Source organism: Carassius gibelio, chromosome A15, assembly GCF_023724105.1.
Source record: "Carassius gibelio isolate Cgi1373 ecotype wild population from Czech Republic chromosome A15, carGib1.2-hapl.c, whole genome shotgun sequence".
In the NCBI taxonomy this organism is placed as follows: domain Eukaryota; kingdom Metazoa; phylum Chordata; class Actinopteri; order Cypriniformes; family Cyprinidae; genus Carassius; species Carassius gibelio.
This window is the reverse complement of record NC_068385.1, coordinates 19,045,852-19,071,203: the sequence shown is the minus strand read 5'-3', so window position 1 is coordinate 19,071,203 and position 25,352 is coordinate 19,045,852. Positions and strand designations below refer to the sequence as shown.

At 37.9% G+C, this 25,352-nt stretch overlaps 1 protein-coding gene across 3 annotated transcripts in view; it reads right to left on the bottom strand.

Moving 5' to 3' along the window:
* Positions 1–378: 378 nt before the first annotated feature.
* Positions 379–25,352, bottom strand: part of LOC128028689 (dedicator of cytokinesis protein 10) — a 109,479-nt gene continuing 84,505 nt past the window's right edge. For all 3 annotated transcript variants that reach the window (XM_052615975.1, XM_052615974.1, XM_052615977.1), the window contains exons 30-56: positions 24,458–24,554; positions 24,311–24,343; positions 22,821–22,999; positions 22,623–22,739; positions 21,230–21,347; positions 21,011–21,120; positions 20,745–20,859; positions 20,574–20,640; positions 20,418–20,465; positions 19,211–19,312; positions 17,531–17,643; positions 17,319–17,434; positions 16,340–16,477; positions 13,730–13,912; positions 12,646–12,756; positions 11,891–12,106; positions 11,083–11,140; positions 10,466–10,564; positions 9,900–10,006; positions 9,700–9,822; positions 9,505–9,618; positions 6,403–6,549; positions 6,111–6,321; positions 3,293–3,483; positions 2,524–2,624; positions 1,834–1,972; positions 379–1,228 (exon numbers count right to left, since the gene is read on the bottom strand). In XM_052615975.1, the coding sequence (XP_052471935.1) occupies positions 1,181–1,228; positions 1,834–1,972; positions 2,524–2,624; positions 3,293–3,483; positions 6,111–6,321; positions 6,403–6,549; positions 9,505–9,618; positions 9,700–9,822; positions 9,900–10,006; positions 10,466–10,564; positions 11,083–11,140; positions 11,891–12,106; positions 12,646–12,756; positions 13,730–13,912; positions 16,340–16,477; positions 17,319–17,434; positions 17,531–17,643; positions 19,211–19,312; positions 20,418–20,465; positions 20,574–20,640; positions 20,745–20,859; positions 21,011–21,120; positions 21,230–21,347; positions 22,623–22,739; positions 22,821–22,999; positions 24,311–24,343; positions 24,458–24,554 (3,201 nt within the window). In that variant the 3' untranslated portion in view covers positions 379–1,180. The remainder of the gene's footprint in view (positions 1,229–1,833; positions 1,973–2,523; positions 2,625–3,292; positions 3,484–6,110; positions 6,322–6,402; positions 6,550–9,504; positions 9,619–9,699; positions 9,823–9,899; positions 10,007–10,465; positions 10,565–11,082; positions 11,141–11,890; positions 12,107–12,645; positions 12,757–13,729; positions 13,913–16,339; positions 16,478–17,318; positions 17,435–17,530; positions 17,644–19,210; positions 19,313–20,417; positions 20,466–20,573; positions 20,641–20,744; positions 20,860–21,010; positions 21,121–21,229; positions 21,348–22,622; positions 22,740–22,820; positions 23,000–24,310; positions 24,344–24,457; positions 24,555–25,352) is intronic.

The window sequence follows — 25,352 nt, the reverse complement described above, 5'->3', positions numbered from 1 at the left end:
TTAATTAAAAAGAAGTGCTAAATAGTAATAGCAGACTGGAGTCTGAATTTGCAATCCTACTTTTTACATAAAAAACTGCTTTAATTTCAAACACAATATGTTTGATTGAATTAAAATATATATTACATATGCTGAACTACTGTTTTCAGTGGCTTGGCTGTATTTACAATAATGCATCTTTTGTAAAAAATAAAAAATAAAAATAAAAACAAAATTCCCAAAATGTAAAGAAAAAACCATCACTGCATCAGTGTATTTTTCACCTTTTGTGTTTGTATTTTATCTCGTTAGTTTTGTCTTTTCAGTTTTGTCTGTTGAAATTCTTCAAATGTTCAATGTTTACAAATCAAGGATATGCATTAATAACCAACACAAACACTCATATATCATATTTTAATATATAAAAAGAAACATTTGAAATTGTAATTTAAAATCCCTATTAAATTCCTATTTACAATTTACAACAGTACAGTAAAACATTGTCAATCCTATAAAAAGTATAAAATAGCACATCTGTGTTTGAGAAATGAAGAGGAGCTGGGACCGGCAGACTGTGAGGAGCTTTCCATTCACTCCGGGACGAGAGATGTGTTCAACACTGTCAGAGATCAGAGTCAAAGATCTGCTTAGTCCAGGTCACTAAGATCACGGCCTCCTGAAGAGAACGGGCGGAAACAAGGCTTATGTGATCAGAGGATGTACCTGTAGCTCTGCAGAAGATATCGATGTGAGAGTGTGTGTGTGTGTGAGAGAGACAGTGTGTGTGTGTGTGTGTGAGTGTGTGTGTGAGAGAGACTGCGTGTGTGTGTGTGTGTGTGTGAGAGAGACAGTGTGTGTGTGTGTGTGTGTGTGTGAGAGAGAGACAGTGTGTGTGTGTGTGTGAGAGAGACAGTGTGTGTGTGTGTGTGAGAGACAGTGTGTGTGTGTGAGAGAGAGAGAGAGAGTGTGAGTGTGTGTGTGTGTGTGTGAGAGAGAGAGTGTGTGTGTGTGAGAGAGAGAGAGAGTGTGAGAGTGTGTGTGTGTGAGAGAGAAAGAGACTGAGTGTTACTCAGGCAAAGACACGGCATTCTGCTTCATCTACAAAACTGCAAATCTTTTCCTTTATGTGTATTTCATTAAAATCAACTGTTTTGGTTGCTCCCTCTCGTCAGAAAATGTTGGCTAAGAGTGTGTGAGCAGCTCAGATGGCACTGTGGCGTTCGGTTCCGGGTTGTCTTGTGTACAGGATCTTTAAAAGGGGAACAAAATATAGGAAAAACATGCCATTAACACACAAAGTAACGAGGGAGATCATCATTTAACATGCGTTTAACTCTTTCCCCGCCAGTGTTTTTTAAGACGTTGCCAGTCACCCACAGCATTTTTGACCATCGTCACAAAACTTGAATGGCCCCCACAATATTACTTTATATAATGTTATGAGCATGCAATTGGTCAAAAAAGAGAAACGAACCTTTGCTTTTAATCCTAACAAACGTTTTATCCTTCTATCAATACCTGAATGTGGCTTAATTTAATTAAAAAAGCCTACATTGACAAAAACTCGTTTTTTTCAGCTTTTTGTTCACAAAGATGGGATTCAGATCGATGGATGGAGTAGTGCTAAACGAGTCGACAGCTGATTCAGTAACTTCAGGCAGTTTTGATTCACCAGCTGCTCAGTGTTTGATGATGGTGTTATTTTACAGCTTCTGCTGGTGTTTTCTTCTTGTGTTTTGATCCAGAGGTTCAGTCCTCTTTCAGAAGATGTGTAACAGCGCCCCCTGGCACATATTTGAGTGAGAACGCGTACCGGCGAGGAAAGAGTGGTGTGTGCTGGAGAAGTGTGCTGACCTGCTCGTTCATGATGGCCGAGAGCTCGCTCAGCATGTCTCTGTGGTGAGCTTTCATCTCCTCCTGATACTCCAGCTGATCTTCTTTAATGAGACGCTCGTTCACCTTCAGGGCCTGACCGCACGCGTCTGCAAACTGCCTGCAGGACCACACACAACAAGCCCTTACACTTCTGATGACACTCATCTCTCTCAGGGCAATGCTCTTCCTTTAAAAACATCATGAAGGATCGAAGAATCGTGGTGGCAACCTGAGCGTATTTGCTTCAAGAGAGCAATCGTACATTTGTCTTGTGTTTTATTCCCTTCTTTTATATCCATTCAGTCTGAGAGCTCTAAGATTAAACTATTCCTCAGACAGATGCTAATCATCTCAGTTTTACTGTCTCCTTCCACTCTTCCCTGCTGACAGAAGACTGTTGATAAAGTTTCAGGTAATAAACTAAATGCAATAAAACACTGATTTTGGGAAGCAGACAAGACTTGGTGTTTAACAGGTAACAGAACGGAGACTTTCGGACAGGACTTATAAATTATTGAAGTTTTTGAAATTAAATACGATTCTTTAAAACTTGACAAACGTACATTGCATTGATGTGTTTGCCACACATGGCATTAAAATAGCACCATAACGTTACGTGTAAAACACTCAGCATGAGGGGAAGAAGATTTGTGATGAATGCAGGAGCACCTGAAGATCTCTTTGAGGAGTTTGACTTGGTTGTCTGGGTATTTCTTGGCGTTCTTCTCCTCAAGGAAGGCTCGGGCGTAGGCCATGGGTCCAGCGTTTACCTAAAACAACAAATACATTCCTGAAAAACCTTCCTATTCCACAGTCTCAGTCAAGATGCTCTATATCAAGAGTGAATCTGCTGCATATGTTACATATAAGCCGATGTATGATTTTCACATATGCACATTCTCTGTGTAGATGAAGATATAAGATTATAACTTATAGAAAATATCCATTGCAATGTTATATTTAGTACTTTATATTTGCAACTTTATCAAGACAACATATATACAACTTATCTTTATGTAAGTTCATGCAATACATTTTTAAATGCATGCATTTTTATATTTACTGATATAACATCAAAGCAGGTTTTAGGACGGATATACAGTACATGACATATATGAGCAAATATGTATTTCACATACATAAACATTATAACTAAATGTATGTTAATACATGAAATTGTTCTAATTTCTAAAAGGTTTCATATGTTTTTACTTCATATGGCAATATATTTCACATATGGAAATTTTATATATATATATATATATATATATATATATAGATTGCATTTGCATATGGTGTCACTTATGTAAGGATTTAGAAACGGCTAGATGTGCATTAAACTATTTTAAATACATGATATGGAGATATGGAAAAACTGCAGTATGACAGCAGGAGTATTTATCTGCTGTCATGTCTGTCTGTGTTGGACAGGGCTCACCTTGACGCTGACGCTGCCCTGCAGTTTGAGCTGCAGCCGGATCATGTCCACCTCCTCCATCCCGCACAGCTGATTGAGCTCGGACACCTTCCGGCTCATCTCCTCGATGGCCACCTCGATGGGGTTCATCTCCGTGCTCTGCTGCTCCACCACCTCGATGCGCTTCTTCAGGAAGGGGAAGCTGGAGCTGGCTGCAGAAGCACACACAGCACAGGTCTGAGCGGGTCTGAACAAACGGTCACTCACATCGAATATCTCCACATCCATCACCCGTTTTACTTTTGTATTGGAATTTAATTTTTTTTATGGGATAATTTGCTGAAAATAATCCTCCTCCTTATAATAAAGCATTGAAATGACAGTGACTGTAGGCCAAAGTTGGGTTTGTTTAGCCAATAAATAAGGGATTTTGAGGTCATTTTTCCCATTAACAGCAGGCAGTCTGTACAGTGGATGTCATGCTGGAAACTGAGCGTCTGACAGAGTTTTACAGTACAGTACAGTAGAGTGGTTTCATGAGTTGGAAGGGTGCAAAATGTTTCTAATTATCCAGCTGTCAGCAATGGCTTACACAGCCAAATGTCTTTAAAGCAATAGAAAAACAGAGGAAGAAGGAAGCTGAATGCTTCCAAGCGCTTGAAAACAAATGCAATGCTTGCTGAGTTTCTGCCTCACAGACTCTTGTGAGAAGTATTGTGTGAATGCAGTTGCTATAGGTCAAACAGAAGCTGTGGGATGCCAAACAGTGCTTACTACACAGCAAAATCCCCAGTGTTAATTTAACACTCTTGAGTGTGGACTCATATAAACACTAAAGCAGTGTTAAAAGTAACACTGAAGCAGAGTTGAAGTTAATGAGATAATTAAGAAGTTAATTGAGTTATGATTGACCATTATTGAAGACACCTGATGTTAACAAGCAGAATCACAAACGAGAAAAATCACAATTTGTGTATCACCATTATAGTGTTCAGTGTTTGCTTTAGCTGGGATCTTGGCTTGTAACTTTTTACTTTTAAAGTTTGTTTGTCAAACCAAGAGCAAAAATCATCGCGTGTTGATGATTATATTTTAATGTAATCATTGTTTGACATGAATCACTGAACTCATTTACAGTCTTTTCTCAAAGTAAAACTTCCATTATTGATTGTCACAGCTTTGATTCCACAATGAAAAAATCTGTATTTTCTATACATTTTGTAGGTATCTCTTGCAAGTGAATCAGTTTTTTTTTAATTAAAGAATTCTAATTTTAGGCACACACAGATAACAATAATCAACGTATGAATCTCAACAACGGTGACAAACAACATATTCAGATAAACAGACCAACTCTGAACATCACAAAACTAGATACAAAAAATGAACATAAAAACAGCAAAAATAAAATAAAGTTAGAATAAAAAGTTAAAAAGACAGATCAGCTCATAATTTATTCATGCCGCAATGCATGATGGGAGCCATGGATGAGTTTTTATTGGCTACAACATGCTTTTTTGATGGTCACCGTTGTTGTGATGCTCACGCTGATTCCTGATGTCTGTGTGTCCAAGCAAAAGATTACTTTTTTTTTTTTTTACGTAGAACTAACTATTAAAAACATGTCATACTATGTCAGAAATGCTGGGTTGCTTGCTTTTCTTTTTCACTTAATTTATGTATGCAGTAAAGAAACTTAAACTCAGGCATTCAGGTCACTCTATAACAAATAGCTCAAATCACAATCAATGGCACACATGATTGCCTTTGCTGTGGTCTGTCTGTATGATATAATTCAGTCACCACAGCCACATAAAATCTAAAGATAATAACTGAAGGGTCAAGATCCCAACTAAAGCAAACATTGAACACTATAATGGTGATACACAAATTGTGATTTTCTCGTTTGGTGATTCTGCTTGTTAACATCAGGTGTCTTCAATAATGGTCAATCATAACTCAATTAACTTCTTAATTATCTCATTAACTTCAACTCTGCTTCAGTGTTACTTTTAACACTGCTTCAGTGTTTATATGAGTCCACACTCAAGAGTGTTAAATTAACACTGGGGATTTTGCTGTGTATGGAAGCCCATATCTGCTATGAGACAAAAATAATAATAATCACTTTAACTCTTTTCACTTTTCAAATCTGCATTTATATTTCACAGTTCTGTCTTTTTTACTGAGAATTCTAAGAAAAAGTCAGAATTGTGACAAAATTTATATAAACTGAATATTTTCCTGGATATTCTTATTTTAAAATTGCACAAAAAAAAAAAAAGACAAGACACATAAAGTCAGAGATTCAAGATGTAAACTCTTTTTTTTTTTTTAAATTGTGACATAAACAGAGAATTATTCTCTAAACACAAACTTCTGACTTTTCCCATACAACTCTGAGTTTATATCTCACAATTCTCACTTTTATTTCTCAGAACTACAAGAGAAAAAGAAAGTCAGATGTTTGACATATAAAGCCAGAATTGAAGTTTTCCTCTCAATTCTGACTTTTTTTTTTTTTTACAGAATTATCTTTTTTTGTTTCTACCACAGAATTAAAAAGACAATTTATTTCACAATTATGAGTCTGCATCTCGCAATTCTGACTTTACATGTCGTAATTCAGACTTTTGTTTCTCAGAATCTAAACTAAAGAAATAATTGATGTATTGTGAGATAAAAAGTCACAGTTAACTTTTTTTTTTAAAGCTTTAGCAGCTTTACAGCACCTTTACATTGTTTTCATCATAAGGAAAGCTCTATAAAGGTGATCTAGACCTCTCTATATGATGAAAACATAGGGTTTCCGGTTGGATTGAGTGTTAATTTGTCTCACTGGTCAGGATGGTTTTTCTCTTGCACTGCTCCTCCACGTCTCCGTGTTTCTTTCCAGAAAGAGTGAAGGGCGTCTCAAAGACGAAGCGGTTGATGTTGTGATGGCGCTCAAAGTCGGTCTTCTTCTCCAGCTGTTCCTTCTCATTGAAATAAGGCACTACGTAGGTCACCTGGATGTAGGCGAATCTGGGGTCCAGTTCTTTGGGATTCACCTGCATGAATAACACTGTCATCCTGGTGATCCACAGTGATTCAGAGCAGAGATCATACACACAGAGGTACAGCACACACACCTTGTTGGAGTCCTGGATCATCTTGACGTTATCCGCTCCGAACTTGTCTGAGTAGAGTTTGAGGAGTCTTTGAGAAATCTCCGACAGTCCTGTGAGCTTGGGCTCCTTGTAGATAAACTCCTTACTCTCCTCTTCCTCAAAGAAGCCCTGGAGAACACATCACAGCACATGAACATCCACAGAAGTGTCTCGTATCGGTGCGGTTTCAGGTTGAACTGTTCATCACAGCACAGACTTCAGCCGGCTGCTCATCTGTCCTTCTTTAAACATCTTTATTTTTACTTTATACAGTGGTATATAATAAATGAATAAATGTCAGCGTTATCCTCAAGTAAATATTATGTGATGTACATCTTATACTCAATATTTTCAGTGTGGACTGATCATTGCACCTTCGATTAACATTGGTGTTTCATTCCTGAAGGATTCTGGGTTTTTGAACGAATCAGTCATGATTCATGATTCATTCATAAAGACATTTGTTAAATTCATACTACATACTAGTACACTACTCTTACTATTTTAGCATATCTTTATAATGTAGAAACCGTAAGAGAAGTATACTAGTACACACTTCTGATATCAGCATGATTTATTCCCGAATGAAATCAGCCGTTTTGAATGAATCGTTTGAATGACTGAATCAATGATTCACTTATCAAGACTTAAAACTACTGGTGGCTTTTAGTTTCATATTTAAATTATCATTTCATAGTTATATATTCAGTATATTTTATATTAATCTCCTAAAATTATTTGTGTCCCTGGAGCACAAAAACAGTCTAAAGTCTCTGGGGTATATTTGTAGCAATAACCATTGCATGGGTTAAAATTACTGATTTTACTTTTATGTCTAAAATCATTAGGATATTAAGTAAAGATCATGTTCCATTAGTACATTTCCTTCTGTAAATATATCAAAACTTCATTTTGATTAGTATATGCATGGATAATTTCTTAATTTGGACAACTCTAAAGGCGATTTTCTCAGAAATTCGATAATTTTTTTCCAGATTTTCAAAGAGTTGTATCTCGGCCGAATACTGTCCTCCGAACAAACCACACATCAAGTGAATGAGATTTAAGACTGGTTTTGTGGTCCAGGGTAACATTATGCAATTGTAACTGTAGTGTAAATGCATTCATGGCATCTCTGGGCTGCATTAAATAGTCTGTGTAATTACATCTACATGTACTTCTGGAGAGGCAACATGGATTATACTGATATTCATTTCACTTGACTTGTGTCTAGAGTGTCTATTTATTTAATAAATATATGAATTGTTATGAAATATAACACGTACATTTAATAAGGTTCTCAAATTGTGCCTAAAGGTCAAAGACTGTGCCTGGAAAGCAATTTAATGGGAAAAATATCCCTTATTTCTTTGTCACTTTTTGCATTTAGTGAGATACAACACAGATATTTAGAGCTTCAAACCAATGTGTTTATGATTACGATAATATATTCAAATAAAATGATAACAAATACCAGTTTGCAATATCAAGCAGTGTAGCAGACAGTTTTTGTACAGTAAAATAACTAGAAGTGAATGTCACTAGAAGCACATTGAAGATACAAACAGCCACAGCTGCTCTTATGATAAAGATAATGTGGATCAAAAGCCCAACCGTTAACACAACAGTAAAAGCAACACAATGACAAAGCACAATGAACTCAACTTCTGTAATGAAGGTATTTAGATATAGTCTCTGTCTGAAATACACTGATATTACACACATTATAGATGCTCAGGATTAGATCTGCAGAGGAGAATGAGCATGTTCGGGATCAAACCATTATTAACATGTAGTGAGAGTTTAGGAGTGTTAAACCATGAAGAGATGGTCACTTGAACCGAACTTACCACTGCCTGATATATACACAACACACAGGAGAGAACAGGAGAGAGTTTAAACACACTGATGTCTGAGACCTTCAGTGCCTGGAATAATAAAGCTTGAGTGAACTCAGAATTGAATTTGAGTGTCTGTATCTTTGATCTTCTACATCAGTTTGTATTGATTTACTGCCTGATTTGAGATTTCTATCACAGTTTTAAAGTGTGTTGAGGTTTTAAGGCCTATTCACAAACCAAGACATCAACTCATCATGTTTCAACATGAGTCCACTGACAAATGAATAAATGTTTGCTATAGACAGACTCTAGCTACATGACCTTGGTGGAGCTAAAATGATTTTCCACAATCAGCAATGGAATAGAAAATGAGCATAGACTACATAAAATAAAAATGGCCCTTTTTCCAAAATTCTGGCAGTTTTTAACGTAAAAAGTGCAACTTATGAGGAAATATTATAAGATGAAAATGCAGTTCCCAATAAAATAGCCAAATATAAAGTGGGACCTAACTCTCTTAGTCTGTCTAGTCTCTCGCAGGGTTTTCCAAATTAAACAATGACAAACAAAATTATTCTTTTTTTTTTTTTTTTTTTTTTTTTTTTTTAAATTAAACATTTGAGCAAATTCAGATTTTATTTATAATGGAAATAAGTTGTAATAAGCAAAAAAAAAAGATGATATAATATAATATAATATAATATAATATAATATAATATAATATAATATAATATAATATAATATAATATAATATAATATAATGATCTATATTAAGAACAATTTTGGCTTACATTTAAAAAATATGTACAGATTCCACTGTGACTTACTGTTCTTCATATATTTTGTGAAAATAAATACATTTGATTAATATTAAATCAAAATAAATGAATTATAATTCAGACTATTTCAGTTTGTCCAAATAATCATTTTTTCTCAGTGATGTTATGAGCCTAAAAAATAACATATTGCAATAAATCTGTTAAAATGAAACGTCTGTCATCATGTACTCCCCACCAGCTGTTCGATTACCAGCAGTCTTCAAAATATCTTCTTTTATGTTCAACATAAGAAAGCAACTCACACAGGTTTGGAGCGACATGAGGGAGAGTTTGATTCAGATTTGGGTGAACTGTCTCTTTAAAGTCAATATGAGATAGCAGAGCTTTTCTTAGCAGAGAACAGTGCAGGAACAGCAGTGAGTTACGTAACAAGCGCAGACTTGTGAAGTGTTTGCGTGTCTCACCTGTCCGTAGAAAGCCACGCGGTAGTAGCGTCCGAACAGGCGTTTCTCCGAGTTCACCACCTCTGTCACCTTCAGGTACGAGCGATGGATGTCATAGTACAGCTCTGATAACCGCTGCAGGACACACAGATACAGTTCACACACACGTCCTGGTGTTTTCCCATCAGCCCCATCACTGCTAATCAGTGGACGTACCTTGAAGTCCCGTCTCTTCTCGAAGACAGCTATGACAGGTTTGTTGATGTCTGCGATGAGCTCGTATCTCTCAGACTTCCAGAGGTAGTCCACACACATCTCCAGCTGCTCCACCAGTGTGTCCTGCAGGAGAGAGAGAGAGAGAGAGCTCAGCACATTACACACACTCGCCGCTCTGAGATGTGAGGGGGGTCCTGTACCTCTGTGTACGGGGTGTCCTGAGTGCCGGCGTCCTCCTTCATCGCTCCCTCCTCTCTCACATTAGGAGAGATGTTCATGAAGGCGGACCAGCCCATGCTGAATGAAGCTGCGGGTTCACACACAAACACAGAGAGCATGTTACTCACTCATTCATCTATGCATCTTATAACAGTTAGTTCATCTCAACACATTAATCTTCGTATTTTCATAAAACAAGACAATTATTTTTGCAGTGTGACATCAGCAACTGATTGGGCACCAAGGATGTAAAACTTAGCTTCTGGAAAAGGTCAAGTATGAAACTAAAATCTTCTACCTAGACATTTTAGGAAATCTGTTCCTTGCAAAATGTTCATTTGGTTCAGTTAGTGTGGCAAACTTTCCTGTAAAGCTGCTATGAAACGATATGTACTGTGAAAACAGTGACAGAACTGATTAACTAAGGTTAAACTGATTAACTTGTTAACTAATCCGCTTAAGAAGTAGCTCTGTAATGATAATAACTCAGTGTTTTAGTTTAGGCAGTAAGACAGACTGGGACCCTGATGGGGTGAAGAACACTCACTTTCTCCATCTCGGGGAGTTAGTAAGGGGCTAGAGTTAATGACACAGGCTCCATCTGTGCTCACACTTGGGATCCGACTCTTCTCAGACTTCCAGTAACCTGTGATTGCAGAGGGGCATCAGGTTTAACACAGGTTTAATCACAAGCTAGGGCTGAGCAGTACGACGGGACACACCGTGCAAGAGTCACTCAGACAAACTGCTATAGTGTTAATTGCATTTTCAGTAAAAATAGCTATATTATGATATATCCTGCTAACATTATATTCACTTAGCCATACTGTAATAATCATGTAGCTCACACTGCTCACCCCTTATTCAAGCGCTCCAGCCATGCATCTACTGTAATCATGCATCTACGCCAGCATGCACACACACAATCAGCTTGAATGCATCTAAAACTCACAGTATAAGGAATAAAGCAAGAGGCAGGAAGCAGCTAGGAGCAATGTTCATTATGAAGTGCAGCACTTGAAAAAACAACAACAACTGAGCAGCACTGACCAAACAGCAGGTCAAACGAAAGCTCAAGGGAAAGCCTGTTTATGCAATGTTTGCCAAATACAGTTGATAGCACATTGATTGCTTAAACGCTGATCTCCACAAGCGGCAGCTCACCTCTCCTCCTCAGAGACTCTGCTATAAGTGCTGAGATGTGGATATAGCACATGGCCGCCTGAAGTGGACAGTTAAAAGTGTTTTTAAATGTCACTGGTAATGAACAAAAGCATTGGCACTTTTTATCAAATTCACATCTGAGGCACTGACATCTGCATGAATGAGGCTTTAAAGGAACAGTGTACCCAATGTAGCACTGCATCAGTGTCTCATCAATGGATGCTCTGCAGTGGATGGGTGCCGTCAGAATGAGAGTAAAAACATCACAATAATCCACAGCACTCCAGTCCATCAGTGAACATCTGGAGAAGATAAAAGCTGCAACAAATCCATCAAGACGAAACCCTTCAACCATTCACTTCAGGTCAAAATATCCATAATCACACTACCTAGTAATAATTCATAATAACACTCAAGTCCATCTCCTGTTGTCTCTCTCAGCCAAATTCTCCCACATATTTGTTAAGAGCTGTTTTGGCTTGTAAATGGTGTTTGATCTGATCAGATTTCTCTCTTGATTCAGACCAGATGCACTTCTCTCTAGACTAGAGGAAGAGGATCATGGACTCAAATTAGAGTTAAAACACCTTAATGATGTTTGTTTCTTATCAGCACACATCTTTTGTCTTCTCAGGTCATTAACTGATGAACTGGAGTGCTGTGGATGACTGTGATGTTTTTATCAGCTGTTTGGACCCTCATTCTGACGGCACCCATTCACTGCAGAGCATGTCTTCTTCTAGCATCTTGTTTCGTGTTCCTCAAGCTCATTCATGCATTAATCCAGCTAATCAAAAGTCCTCCTGACCTCAGACAGGTCTCCGTTTCGGACGTGGATCTTGGCCATGCTCTCCAGCCAGGTGCGTCTGAGCTCAGGTGTGCTAGCGTAGGAGTTAGCGAGGCTGTACTGCAGGTCCACCAACATCTCCGGGTCCTTCTCGTGCTCTTTCATTTGGGAGGTGGCCATCAGGACGGTGCGTATCCTCTTGGTCAGGTCCTTCACCTCAGCCGGGAACGTGGTGTTCTGGAACAAAGAAAATGATCTGTTGTTTGATACAGCACAAGGTTGTCTTTCATTACTAAAATCGTCCTTGCTCTCAAATCATGATTGCATGCATTTAACAACAGCTTCTTGAGGAGTTTTGCAATGTTTAATCTTCATTAACTTTAAAACAGTGGTATTTCTAGCCATTCATCAGTACTGGCAAAAAAATGTGCCCATACTTTGATATTGATATGGGGTTGGATATAAATAGATATAAATCATCTTTACGTGCAGGACTGAGTTGTTCACAAGATGCACATGAAATAAAGAGCTGGTTTGTTGTCAACAAATGATGGAAGGCATTTGCAAGGTTTTGTACTACACTGGCTTGCATATAATTATCCACCTCTTATTGTCTTATAAAATACTATTTCAGCTGCAAACAATCAAGTGAATGAATCAAACTGAATCGAAAACCATTTTAGCAACTAAGTTCATATTTTGATTTTGTGGTTTGAAATCTCTCACTATTTTTGCAGTACCACAGTCTTAAAGTGTGTTCTGTGCTAGACTCTCACTTTGAGCGGCGTGTCTCCGTTGGCAAAGTTGTTGATGATGGCCAGAGACTGCTGGAAGCGTGAACCACCGATACCTGAATCAGCGATCAGCTGACTTACAGATTTAATCACCTGCAGGAGAAGAAGAAGAAACCCAAATCAGCTTCAGTGTTTCTCACATTCAGTCCTCAAACCAGCCAGTCATTCACCCACACACAAGGCACATAGTCCACTTTAGACATTCGACTTAGTGACTTTGTAACTCCATACATTAGTGACTGTCTGATTAATATCTGCTAACACTTTATTTTGATGGAAATTCTACTGACTCTCTAAGTACATGTTAACTTACAAACAACATTCCAATCAACCAATCAGAATTGAGATACAACTTTTCAGAAAATATCTGTTTTGGGCTTTAAATCAGTGTTAGGTGCTTCTACACTTGATAATCAGCTATCATTTCCCACTGATTTTGGGAATAAATTATGGGTTAGGTTAGGTTTAGGGGTAAGGATTGGGTTAAGTCTATATTTTTGGACAATAATGTTGATCCAGGATCATCATCAGATGTTGATCCAGTAACATGTCTTAATTGGCAAAATCATGGCGAAGACCTGTATTAACTAAGACAAACAGCTGAACACTAACACCAGAACCAAGGGGAACCCAAATCTGAGAGAATAAATGAGACTTAACGAGCAAACACAAATGAATCAGTAACCATTAAAAACAAACAGGCAGGAAACCGAGGAGACCTGAACTCATTTAAAGATAGAAAACGGCTGATGAAACTGAGAACAGAAAAAACAAACAGAAAAGTGACAATGCCGCTTCGTTCTAAAAATACAACGACTTCATGCTCAAAATACGACTTTATTCTAAAAATATTACAACTTCAATCTTGTATTGCTATGAATTCGTTCTTGTAATTTCGATTTGTAATTTAAAATGCTGTTGTAAATTCCAAATGAATGAGAGTCAGTTGACATGTGTCTGCAAAGTCACTCATACTGTAGTTCATAGAATGTCTAAAGTGGACTATCAAAATAAAACGTAACCCAAAAACAGACACCCACACAGGAGAGGAGCAGAGTGACCTGACCTGCAGGTGTGAGCGGACGATGCATTTGCCCTCCGTGAACTCAAAGTTCCTCCTCATGAGGAAGTAGAGCAGCGCCGAGGCTTCGGTCTGAGTGGAGCTGGAGCGATGGTTACAGCACTTCAGGATCTCGTAACACAGACTGCCACACAGATCCGCATTACCCTGGAAAAACGTGGACGGGAACTGAAGAGGAAGAGTGAGAGAGTCAGAGATCTACTGACTTTAGTTTCAGTGTTGCTGCTTGTTAATGAACCCTCCAAAATTATTATGGTTATATTTCAACTTTGAATGAAAAAGGGTTTGTACCCAGGGTCCCAAATTTAGTTGATGCCAATGGTAAATTGCCAAGATAATTCTTGTAGGTTGTGAAACTGTATTTTGCATTGTCCTTATGGCAATAGGGTTATTTCGATGTTTTACTTGTGACAACAAGAGAAGATCAACATGACCATCAGATGTCATTTACTCTGATAAACTCCACCTGTCATAAAACATGAAATTAAACAGTGTTCCTCTTATTGTTGGTGTGGTGGCTTAATTCAAGTTCTAATTCATTTATGAGTCTCCACAAAAACATTGAAAAAAAAAATGCTTTCTAGCATCCCTGATAAACTTCCAGAGTTTCCCCACTGAAGTAAAGTTGTTCAAATTGCACAATTTATGACTGGTATGTTCTTGAGTAGGTTTTGGTCTACTAAAGGGGTTTAAATAGATTGGGTGACACACCACAGGTGAACCCAATAATTACAAATAGAAATATAACTGCATGCAGCAATTAAGTAATTAAAGCCATTTTAAGATGATTTTAGTCAAAATGGCAGAAAAATTATGAATACAACCACTAGTAATATGATTAAAGGTTGTTCACTTTTGACCAATAGGTGGCGCTATTATCAAATTGATGTGGTGTGTTCAGTGTGAGATGACAATGGTACATTCAAAGTTTGGTGTTAATATGCCAATGCTTTTTAGAGATACAGCCAACAGACAAGAAGTTTGACTCAGTATGGCACAATTGGTATTTAAATAGCTGATGCCACTGTTGTTTGACTTGATCTGTCACAGCATCAGAGATGGGAAGTTCAGGGGCCAAAGAGTAAAAGTCCTGCCATATTTTTTCTCCACCCATGAACTCAGCAGCTGATTTCACCAGAGGAGGAACCAAGTCATTCCTTCCAAGTCACAAACAAGTCTTGAGTCAAATCCCAAGTCATCAAAGAGTTAAATTAATGAGATAATTAAGTGACTAATTAAATTATGATTTAATTGAGCAAAAATATGGCAGGACTTTTACTCTTTGGCCCCAGGACTTCCCACCTCTGCACAGCAGATACAAAACACAAGTCTTGGCCAAGCCATTCAGAAGTTATAAGCAAAAATATAAATTTTTCATATCTCCTGACCACTAGGTGGCACTGTGCTGAAACTGTGCAGGTAGCCTCAGGTCATAGTTATCATAAAACACACCAAGTTTGGTTTGTATATGCTAAACCAGAGTTTAGGATCCCTGTGCTAAAGCATTGCAGAGATTTAACTCAGGTCCATTTTGGTGTTATCTTTGATTTGTTTGAGCATTTTTTTCAAGAACGGTTTGATTAATCAACTTGAATTCCAGAACTTTTTGCCAGCATGGTTTTTAGATGATCTGAACCAATTTTGGTGGAAATCAGACAAACCGTCTAGGATAAGTTTAAGCAAGCAGGTTTTTGGTATAATTGAAAATTGTGAAAAATCTTCACTGTTGATGACTGTTTCTTGAACCAGTATCTTGCAATGCGTCTGTGGCTCAACGGCTGTTTCTATAAATTTGGCCAGTTTAAACATTGCAAGGACAGTCTGGTGCTTCTGACTCACAGCCTGTAAATACATTACTTATTTTTAAATAATTTTCCAATGATGATTCAAACGCGAGTTTTGTGCAAGCAGAGTAGAGTAGGCTTGTTTGTTGTTTCTCAGATCATAAATGCAGACATGGTTTTATGTTTACGCAGTGTGATACGCAATGCAATGGGTAAAAAGACAGTATAAGTCATTATAATCAGTAATTATGTCCTGGATGCAACAAATACCTCATTTGTAATGGGTTTTATTGGTTTTGTCTGGATCGTGAACAAATCTTCTTAGTGAACTGGTTGAATCAGTTTACCAAATAGAACTGAATCATTTGAAATGGTTCGCGTCTCTTGTACGCAGTAATCCACAAATTACTTAAGTTATTCAGTTTATAAACATGCCCTATTTAGTCATAAACACTCCCTCTACATTGACTGAACTGCTAAAAGAGAACCGATTTTATAACTCATCCATTTAAATTGTATTAAGTCTTAAAGTTCTGCATAATTAAGGGCGTGGCCACTTGAGTGACAGGTGGATTGCTGCTGCTGACACTGCCTTTGGGGAAAGTAGGCGTGGTTTCAGCAACCAGTTCCCAATTTTCGTTTATCCATGAGTGACGCACGGTGGCATGTTGCCAAGATGGTGACAGCCGGCCCCCGCCCACTTTGAGCTTCAAAAACACTCTTCAGAAAACTACGGGTGATGTCACGGACACTACGTCCATGTTTTATACAGTCTTTATTTGAAGGCACGTGAAAGGGGAAAGAGTGAAACCTTGTGAATGAAGAGGCGCAGGGCGGTGAAGACGTGTCTGAGGGTGCTGGTGGACTGGTTGATCTGGAAGAACAGCAGGTACGTGTCAAACACTTTCTTCATCAAAGAGTTTTGCCCGTCATCATGCTGCAACCATTTCTGCAGAAGAAGAGAAGACAGCAGGAGTTAGTCATCTTAGAGAAAACACACTTGTGTCCACTAGATGTCAACATAACCAGAATCAGTCGAAGAGTTACAGATTGTAAATACTGCAGTGATTTTTCTCCTATTTTTCTCAAATAGGACAGTGATCAGATATTTTAATGGCATAATTGATTGATATATACATTTATATTAAACTTAAATATTGGCTTTTGTAGTTTAATGTGATTCAGTGTTATTTCTTTAAAACAGTAAGCAGTGAAGGAGTTTTGTTTAGAGATATTACTTATATTTAAAATACGTTTGTCCAACCAAAGTCAGTACTTACACACACATCAGATGTTTTGGCTCAAACAGAGAGATTTGAACATTATACACTCTACCGATCAAAAGTTTGGGATCAAAACGATTATTAATGTTTTTTTTCTACTTGAGTTTCTTCTGCTCATCAAGGCTTTATTTATTTGATCAGAAATACAGGAAAATGTAATTATTATGATATAAAATAACGTTTTTCTGTTTTAATATACCTTAAAATATATTTTATTTCTGTAATGTGCAGCTGTTTTTTCAGCATCATTACTCCAGTCTGCAGTGTCACATGATCTTCAGAAATCAGAATAATATGCTGATTTATTATCACTGTTGAAACTGTTTTTTTTTTTTTTTTTTTTTGGAACCCGTGATTCCTTTTTAAGGATTCTTTGATGAATAAAAAGTTAAAAAGAACAGCATTTATTTAAAATTCATTCAAAAAATCAGTCAGTACATTTTATTTTTGTTTCTTGTTGATGTTTATGTTAAGAGCATATACTGGGATATATTTCCACATCATTACCTTGTGATGATGAACAAACAGATCCAGAATATCCAACACTGTCAGAGAGACTTCAGTAGAAAGATTGGCCTCAATATCTGTAGGGCTGACGTTTTCTCCTTCAGACGCATTTCCATCTAACACACACACACACACACTAGAGTTATGACACACATACTTTGACTCAGTTCAGTGATTGACATTTTTCAGCTGGTTGTGGTGAGTGTGTTTACTCGTGGTCTCCATCATGTGCAGTAGTTTGGGGTTGGTGAGGGCGTTCTTCCCCCTGATGATGGGCATGGTCTGTGAGCGGACGTGTCTGTGCCCGTCCTGAGAAGAGAGCATCCTGGAAACAGCAGTGGATTCATCAGTTAGCAATAATATAATCCAGAGATGTCTTGACAATAACAGAGAAAACTCAATTCCCCCTATTTCTCCACTCTCTTGGCTGGTACTTTAATGCTTTACAGACTGTCAACAGTATAGGATCTTAGTAAACTGTGAATGCGTGTGCACTAGGTTTTCAGCTACAAAATAAACACTGAAGTAGCTTTTCATTTTCTTTGTAACAACAGAGACATATAACAGGGTTTATGCATATGAAGGCAAATTTAAGACGCTTTAAGACCTTTTTAAGATACTACATTTACTTGAGAAGCAAAATTACAGAAGATATTAAGTCTTTTATTATGAGTTTGTGATTAAAACATGAATACATATCTACCAAAGGGCTCAGAAAAACTTACTTAATTAGAACTGGTTTTAATGCCTCATAGACATTCATTTGTTTTTGTTTTATGCATAAACTTACTTATTTTTGTATCAGCATCTTGATATATCACACCTGTGAGGTGGATGGATTATCTCGTGAAAGAGAAGTGCTTACTAACACAGATTTAGACAGATTTGTGAACAATATTTGAGAGACATATGCCTTGTGTACATAGAAGTCTTAGATCTTTGAGTTCTGCTCATGAAAAATGGGGGCAAAAACAACAGTGTTGCGTTTATAATTTTGTTCAGTGTATATTGGAAAACAAGACAAAATATTGGGGAAGATTTATTTTGCTTTTGCAGTGCATGGGGCATTTAAAAGTTTTTGACTTTGAATTTAAGACCTTCTCCTCTGATTTAAGACCTTTTAAGGCATTAAATTGTGAATGAGTGAAATAAGACTTTTAAAGACCTTTTGAAGAGCTGCACAAAGCCTGTAGGTGAATGAGACGGGCTTAATGGATACAGACATAAATGGTTCCCACACTGTGGATGTAACATGATGAACTATGATTTTTCCACAGGACAGACCCACTTTATACAAAGTGTCTTTCAGTACAATGTGCTAATATTTAAATGAATCATTTGATACAATGCACTCACTGTGTACATACACATTTTTACATTTTAAAATACCTGCATGCAATTAATTTCTGTAGTTGTTACACTATTGTTACACTGTTACACTTGTAAACCTAACTAGACCATTAAACCTGTGTCTAAATTTGATAGCAGCAAAAGTGTCCAGCAATACAGCGTAAACACAATAAGTACACTGTACCAGACAATTCATGTGTTAAAGACACCTGATATAAACTGGGACAAATGCTTTTGTGAGTGTGTGAGTGTGTTTTAGAACATTATAAACGTTAAAATCACTTAGCTAAGAAATGCATTTATTGCAATAATTAATTATAGGCATTACACATTTTGTGTTACACTCTTAGAAATAAAGTTTCCAAAAGGGGGTTTTGGCAGACACAGAACAACCATTTGGGATTCCTGTGAACATTATAATACCATTTTCCAATATAAAGACCCTTTTGGGCAATGCAAAGCTTCCACTGATTAACAAAAGCTTTATTTTTAGGAGTGCAAGTGATTTTCTGGAGCTCTGTGTAGACCTGTTAGGTGTTTACCATTGGGGTAGGAGCCCTGAAGACTGGCCGGACACGTTAGACCCCTTCAGGGTGCCATTGTTCTGTGTGGCCTGAGCCAGCTTAACAGCGGCCGCTAGCTTCCTGCGCACACAACGAGCCAATTACAGCAGGGTTAACGCCAACCTTCGTCCTCACAGCCATTACAGACAGGAAAGTGAAAGCCAAGCTTCTAGGGGAGCGTTTCAGAGCAGGATAAGTATTGTGATACTAAATGTCAAATGCTAGATGCTGGTGGTGTCATCTTTAGAGATTGTTATGTATGGAAGTCAGACAGAGGAAAACATGAAAGTGGGAACAGAGAGCGTAATGAGGGAGAGATGTAAGATTAAACACGTGTCAATACAAAGACAACACGCGGTGTGGGAATAAAACAGGAGTTCATTTATGACACTACAAGCTGCTAGTTAGTCATATGCTACTGCAGTCATTTTATAGTATACTACTAGCACTCTATAGTACTCCAGATTTAGTTTCATCTGATTTCAGTAAACGAGGCTTTGTAATGTGTATCCCATGTGAATCAGTGGGTCTTAGCTGATCTCAGATCAGTTGTATAAATCTAAAGATGCTGTATAATTCAAATGAGCAATAGTAGTTAACAGTCTCTTATTAGCCAAGCCCTCCATAAAACAGACAAACAAGCCCTGCAACGTCAACTACAGTAGCACATATCATACAGAAACTTCATTTCTAATGGTATTTGATGATTTGTTAATTGCATTTCATAGACTTCGCTTTCAATAAAGCATTTGCAATTGGTTTGTAAAAGATGTTTTTATGCATGTTTTTGTTGCATTTGCACATCCATGTGGCATTTTGAGCGCTTCAGAACAGGGAATCATTCTACAAAGCCATTGGTTCAATTGAAATAGTTTGTTTCTGCCATCAGTACTTGTGAATCAAGCCAGTTGAATCCATTTTACTTCAGTCACATTACAGGATTAATAACATCTCACACTGCATTTTTATATTTCTGCTGTATTTCTTGATATTAGCTTTCAGAATAATTCAGTGAAAATATGGGCATGTTTGTGTATTCTCTAACATTCCTTCTCTCTCTCCCTCTTTTGAACACATGTACAATCTGGGACAGAAAGAAGAGAAAAGAATAGAAATGACGACTCTTACATTCATCCAGACGTACTGGAGCACAGATAAAACACAGCTAACTGAGAGGAGATCTTACCTGGCAATGTGACGCTTTCCAAGGAACCGGAAGTGTTGGAGACAGAGTCTGTTCAAAAGAGAAACACGCCAAATAATGAAAACACACAAGGATTTGATTCCTTTTCTTTCTCTTTTATTCCTCCATTTATTGGTCTTTATGAAAAGAGTCACTCACTCCAGGATGTTGAAGAAATCGTTGATCTCCTGGTGAATGGCTCGATGCCAGTATGAAACCAGCACCTCTGCAACACGGAGAGCAACAGTATATGAACAGTTACAGGCCATATGACATTTGAATATGTGCAATAAACATCTTCTTATAAGGTTAAGTGGTTTAAAGTCTCACCATCTGAAATGGTCTTCATGATGTGAAGGAAACATATGAGCAGACTTCTGGTCTCCGCTTGATCCAGTTTATCAAAGCGTGCACCAAACCCAATGAGAGACTGCGGCCTGGCAAACTGAGTACATTTATCGCAATTATTCTCTTGATATATGAGAAAAAATATGCATTCATTCTGTTTGTCTGTTTTATTTGTGTCCTGAGTTTCTCGTTTTGTGCATGTGTTATTATGTTGGCTCTGTCTGTCAGTCAGAAATGCATGTGCTTACCTTTTCACATGCATCCGTCTTCTCACCGTTGCTGGGGTTCGACTCGATGCTGATGAGAGAGCCTCTGGAGTCTGCATTGTTAGCTGTTGATACAGCCAACGACGAAAAGGCTGGGGGAAAAGCAAACCAATATAAAAGCAGCTGTTGTGATATATTCTAAATGTTCTGAAAGCATGATATAGATTTGTGAGAGGAATAGACCCACCAACACCTCTATACCTGCAATGGAGTTGAGCACTTCCTTGGAGAAGGATGCATCCATTGAGCTCCCATGGTGTACAACATGGGTCACCTGACCTGCTACACCTACTCCGACACTGAGATCATCTCTGGAACCCTGTGGAGGAAATCGTATTACTTATTGTTTGGAATGGGAGAGAATTAAAAAATAATGGTGAAGTGTTTTTTTTTATTTATTTTTTTATTGGGGTTGAGAAATATGTATATTTATGGATAAATATTGGATATGGATATATGTGCATTTTTTTGCCCCAAAATAGCTTTAATGAACAAGGTTTATAAAGTATCTTGTTTGGTCACAGTTTGAAATGTATTCCTGCTTCTTTCCTCACTTCACTGTTATCCAGCACAGCCGGTGGAAGGAGTCGCCACCAATGGACTGCTCACCCCAAAACACAGAATGAAGCTCAACTCAAATAGTCTATGAGACCCAGTGGTCCTAGTTTGGAAAAAAGTACTCTTTCTGGGGGTTTTGTGTGGAATTCCATTGTTTTAATGAGGTAACCAATGATGACCCCTGGACCAAACTGCTGCCTCTTGATGGTTAAGGTCCCATGGCTTCCAAATAATGCCTTCACCATCTGCCAGGGGCTCTGACAGTGACCTTTGGTCTGCTGGTTAATGTAATGGACTTTAAAGTGTCTCTGATCGTCTTCTACCAGGCCATATGTCATTCTAGACAGCACCTTCACCCAAAGAAGTTCAGGAAACAATGTTCCTTGGCCATATGTCTGGGACAGATGGCGTAGCAACTGACCCTGAGACGAATGCAACAATGAAGAGGTGACGTGCAACGTACCATTTCTGAAGTACACAGCTTCAGGGTTTGACCTCATATTACATGCATTTTATATGGGACTTTGCTTCTCTCACTAGTGATCTTCATCACACTGGAACTCCCTGTCCTCCAATGAGTGTGAACAGGCTTTGGGTTGGCAGTAATTCAAGCACTATCTACCCTTCATTCAGCTCTTAAACCCCTTCCTTTAATAGTTAAGAAGGAAGCTGGGATCAAGTTAAAAAATATATTATTCTTAAAAGTAATGCTGGTGGTTTCAGGTTGTGGGTACATGGGGTGGTCTGGATGATATTAAAATAAATGTTGCTCCAGTTTGCTTTGCATTCATTGTGGAAGGTCTTTACATTGCTCTCAGGAATACTTTATTCAAAATGAACAATTGCTGAATTGTGCGGTCAAATATATTTACAATCTAAATTAAAATTAATAATAAATAATACTCAAGTATAGCAATCCAGTACTTTACATCCCTGCTGCAACTTCATCTTGTTCAACTGATGTGAGCTCTTGACAATAATATAACAGCAATGTTATTTCACTTCATTTGATAAACGACACCCTGAGCATGTTCACCTGGTCACTGGCCGTCAGGCAGATTGGAAACAGATCTCGGAGGAAAAAGCGAGGCATGTTGTCAAGGATCAGACCATAAAGAGGCAGGTACAGAGAGGCTATCCGTGCCTGTTTCTCCTAAACACACACAAAGTAAAATCATAAATGGTGCACAACGAGTATATTTTTAGTTTAATTGCAATCATTGTCAAAATTCACCTTTACTGTATAACGAGGGTCCAATGAATGTTTGGCCATGAGGTTCTTCAGGCAGGCCAGGGCGAGGTGTCTCAGGTCCTGCTCGTCTTGCAAAGCGAGCCCAAGCTCTTTCAACAGCAGTCCTGTCAGAAAATGCTTCCTGCAGAACTCCTCCGTCAAACTATACTCTGGAATGTCCACTGAGAGGTTAGAGAGAGAGAGAAACCGCACAACTGTTATGACTGTCCGCTTCTTGATACTCAAGTTGATAAAAGGTAAATGAGTATTTTGGGGAACTTCTCCTTTTACTTCTTTAAAATTTAAAGCATATCTTAATTTGTAATTCACCGACAGTTTGGCGTGGAGCATAAGTTACTATGGTGATGGACACTGGTTAAATCCTGCTTTAAAACTCAGGGTTGGTGCAAACCAATGGATGGGCGAGACTAGAGGACTAAACCAAACAGCTGCTGATATTCAACACTGGAAATATTAGCTGACTAGGTGAAATGTAGTAATTTTAATGTTATATTTAAAAAAATAGATACTTAATTTCCTTTCACCTCAGACCTTGCGTGAATGTGTTTTCTTCACTGCGAGCTCAAAGAAATGTCAGCTTGGGAGACGAGTGGAGTGTGTGAGCGAATGATTTACTGGTTTAAAGGTGGAAACTATAAATGAAAGGGAACTGACATTCTTTCATGTTATCACTGTATAATGCCTAATAAAATAGTGTTTGATTACAGCAGTATTTCTGCTCGTCCAAAAGCACCACCTACTGACTTGGATTTTTGCACATTTCAACCATTTGATGGTAAACCAGATCAATTCAGAAAATAAGGTAACTAGAATTATTTGACACTTTGATTCATAATTCAGATATTTCAAATGAATCACATTTAAACAACTTTTTGACTGTATTCTGAGGGTTTCTTATTTTTTATACTAGTTGACTACAAAATGTCCACGTAAATGGCAGTGAAATTAGTCATAGCACACATCCCTAGTCCAAACTAATTTAAAAATGACCTAAACTGGCCTTGTGGTACAGGGAACAGGTGGTGTGGAGACAGCATCATGCAAAAGCAACCACATTTTCAGCAACCAATAGCCTATCATTCTAGAAATGCACTTTTCAAAGTGTAACAATGCATTTATTTTGTGAGAGAACATTTTTGATAATGGGGGTTCATTGATATAAAATAAATTTTTGACTTGTCTGGTAATCTCATCATAGCAGTACAGTGGCTACGGACACGACTGGATTATGACTGTACTATAAAGGATTATTTCACCCAAAATTTTAAATGTTAAACTGCAGAGAGGATATAAAGTTAGTCTTAAATTAATCCATCCAACTCCAGTGGTTTAAACCAAGTCCAAGCAATTACTTATAAGGTATGCAAAATACTGGCATTGACCCATTTGATATCCACTGACACAGCTTTGAGGAACTGGTCAAACTTTTACAAACAAGTAAGAAAACTTCAATGAAAACACTTAATAGTTACCCTGAGCACTTTGGGTTTCTGGTGATGCCATGTCTGACAGAGAGAGAAATGAGATAGAGATAATATCAGTGATGGATGCTAATGGGACGTAAGCATGAAGTTTTGTGCATGAGACGCACAGAGGTGGAGGTGGAGGTGCTCTCTGACCTGTGATTCGTGCAGACGGGATGGGAAGACTCAGGGGAACATAGTGCTCATAGTTACACACTTCCCTTATGAACTCAAACTTTAGCCCACACAGCATCTGGAAAAGTAACATTTGCACCCAAAATACGTTATGGACACACAACGCGGTTCTTTAGTGATCATCTTTGCGACAGAGAGCTTCATGAACAGAGACAGCCAAGGAATTAAACAGCCAGACAAAAACACACAGAAATGATACATAAATACAAGTCAGTCATTGCATAGCAAAAGTTCCTCATAACTAGGATCTTTTAATGTGTGTGTCCTTGTTTTAACGCGGAAGCTGTAATTACACTAGACTTTGAGCAAGCACAATATCTTCTTACACTAGAACAAACACTCACACAGCTTTCACACACCTGTAGCTTTAAGAGATAGTTCACCCAAACATGAACATTTGCTGTTAATTTATTCTGCTTTACTGACAGTTTATTTAAAAATAAAAAAAGAAGCTTATCAGGCAACGCAAAATTAATAGCCATGCCTCCTGGCGATATATATTGCGGTCTTATGAAGAGAAACAATCAGTCTGTGCAAGAAACTATTACAAAGTATTTACAACCCAGAGCCTCAGGCAAACAGTCCAGAGTGATGTGCAGTTTGTGAATGAATCATTCTTTGAACAGATTCTTTTTAGTGAACTGGATGAACCGGTGCACCAAATCGGACTGAATCGTCTGATGCATATGGCACACAAAAGTGGAAACCCTTCAGGAGTGTCGAAGTCACCATCTGATTGGTTGAATTCTACAGGTTTCCTGCAAGACGTGTGTGTCGCGTTCTTTAAAGTTCTGCCTGGAAACAAAGATAGCATGCTGCCAAACCCCCTCAGGGAAGAAGAAAGCTGCCGTGTTCA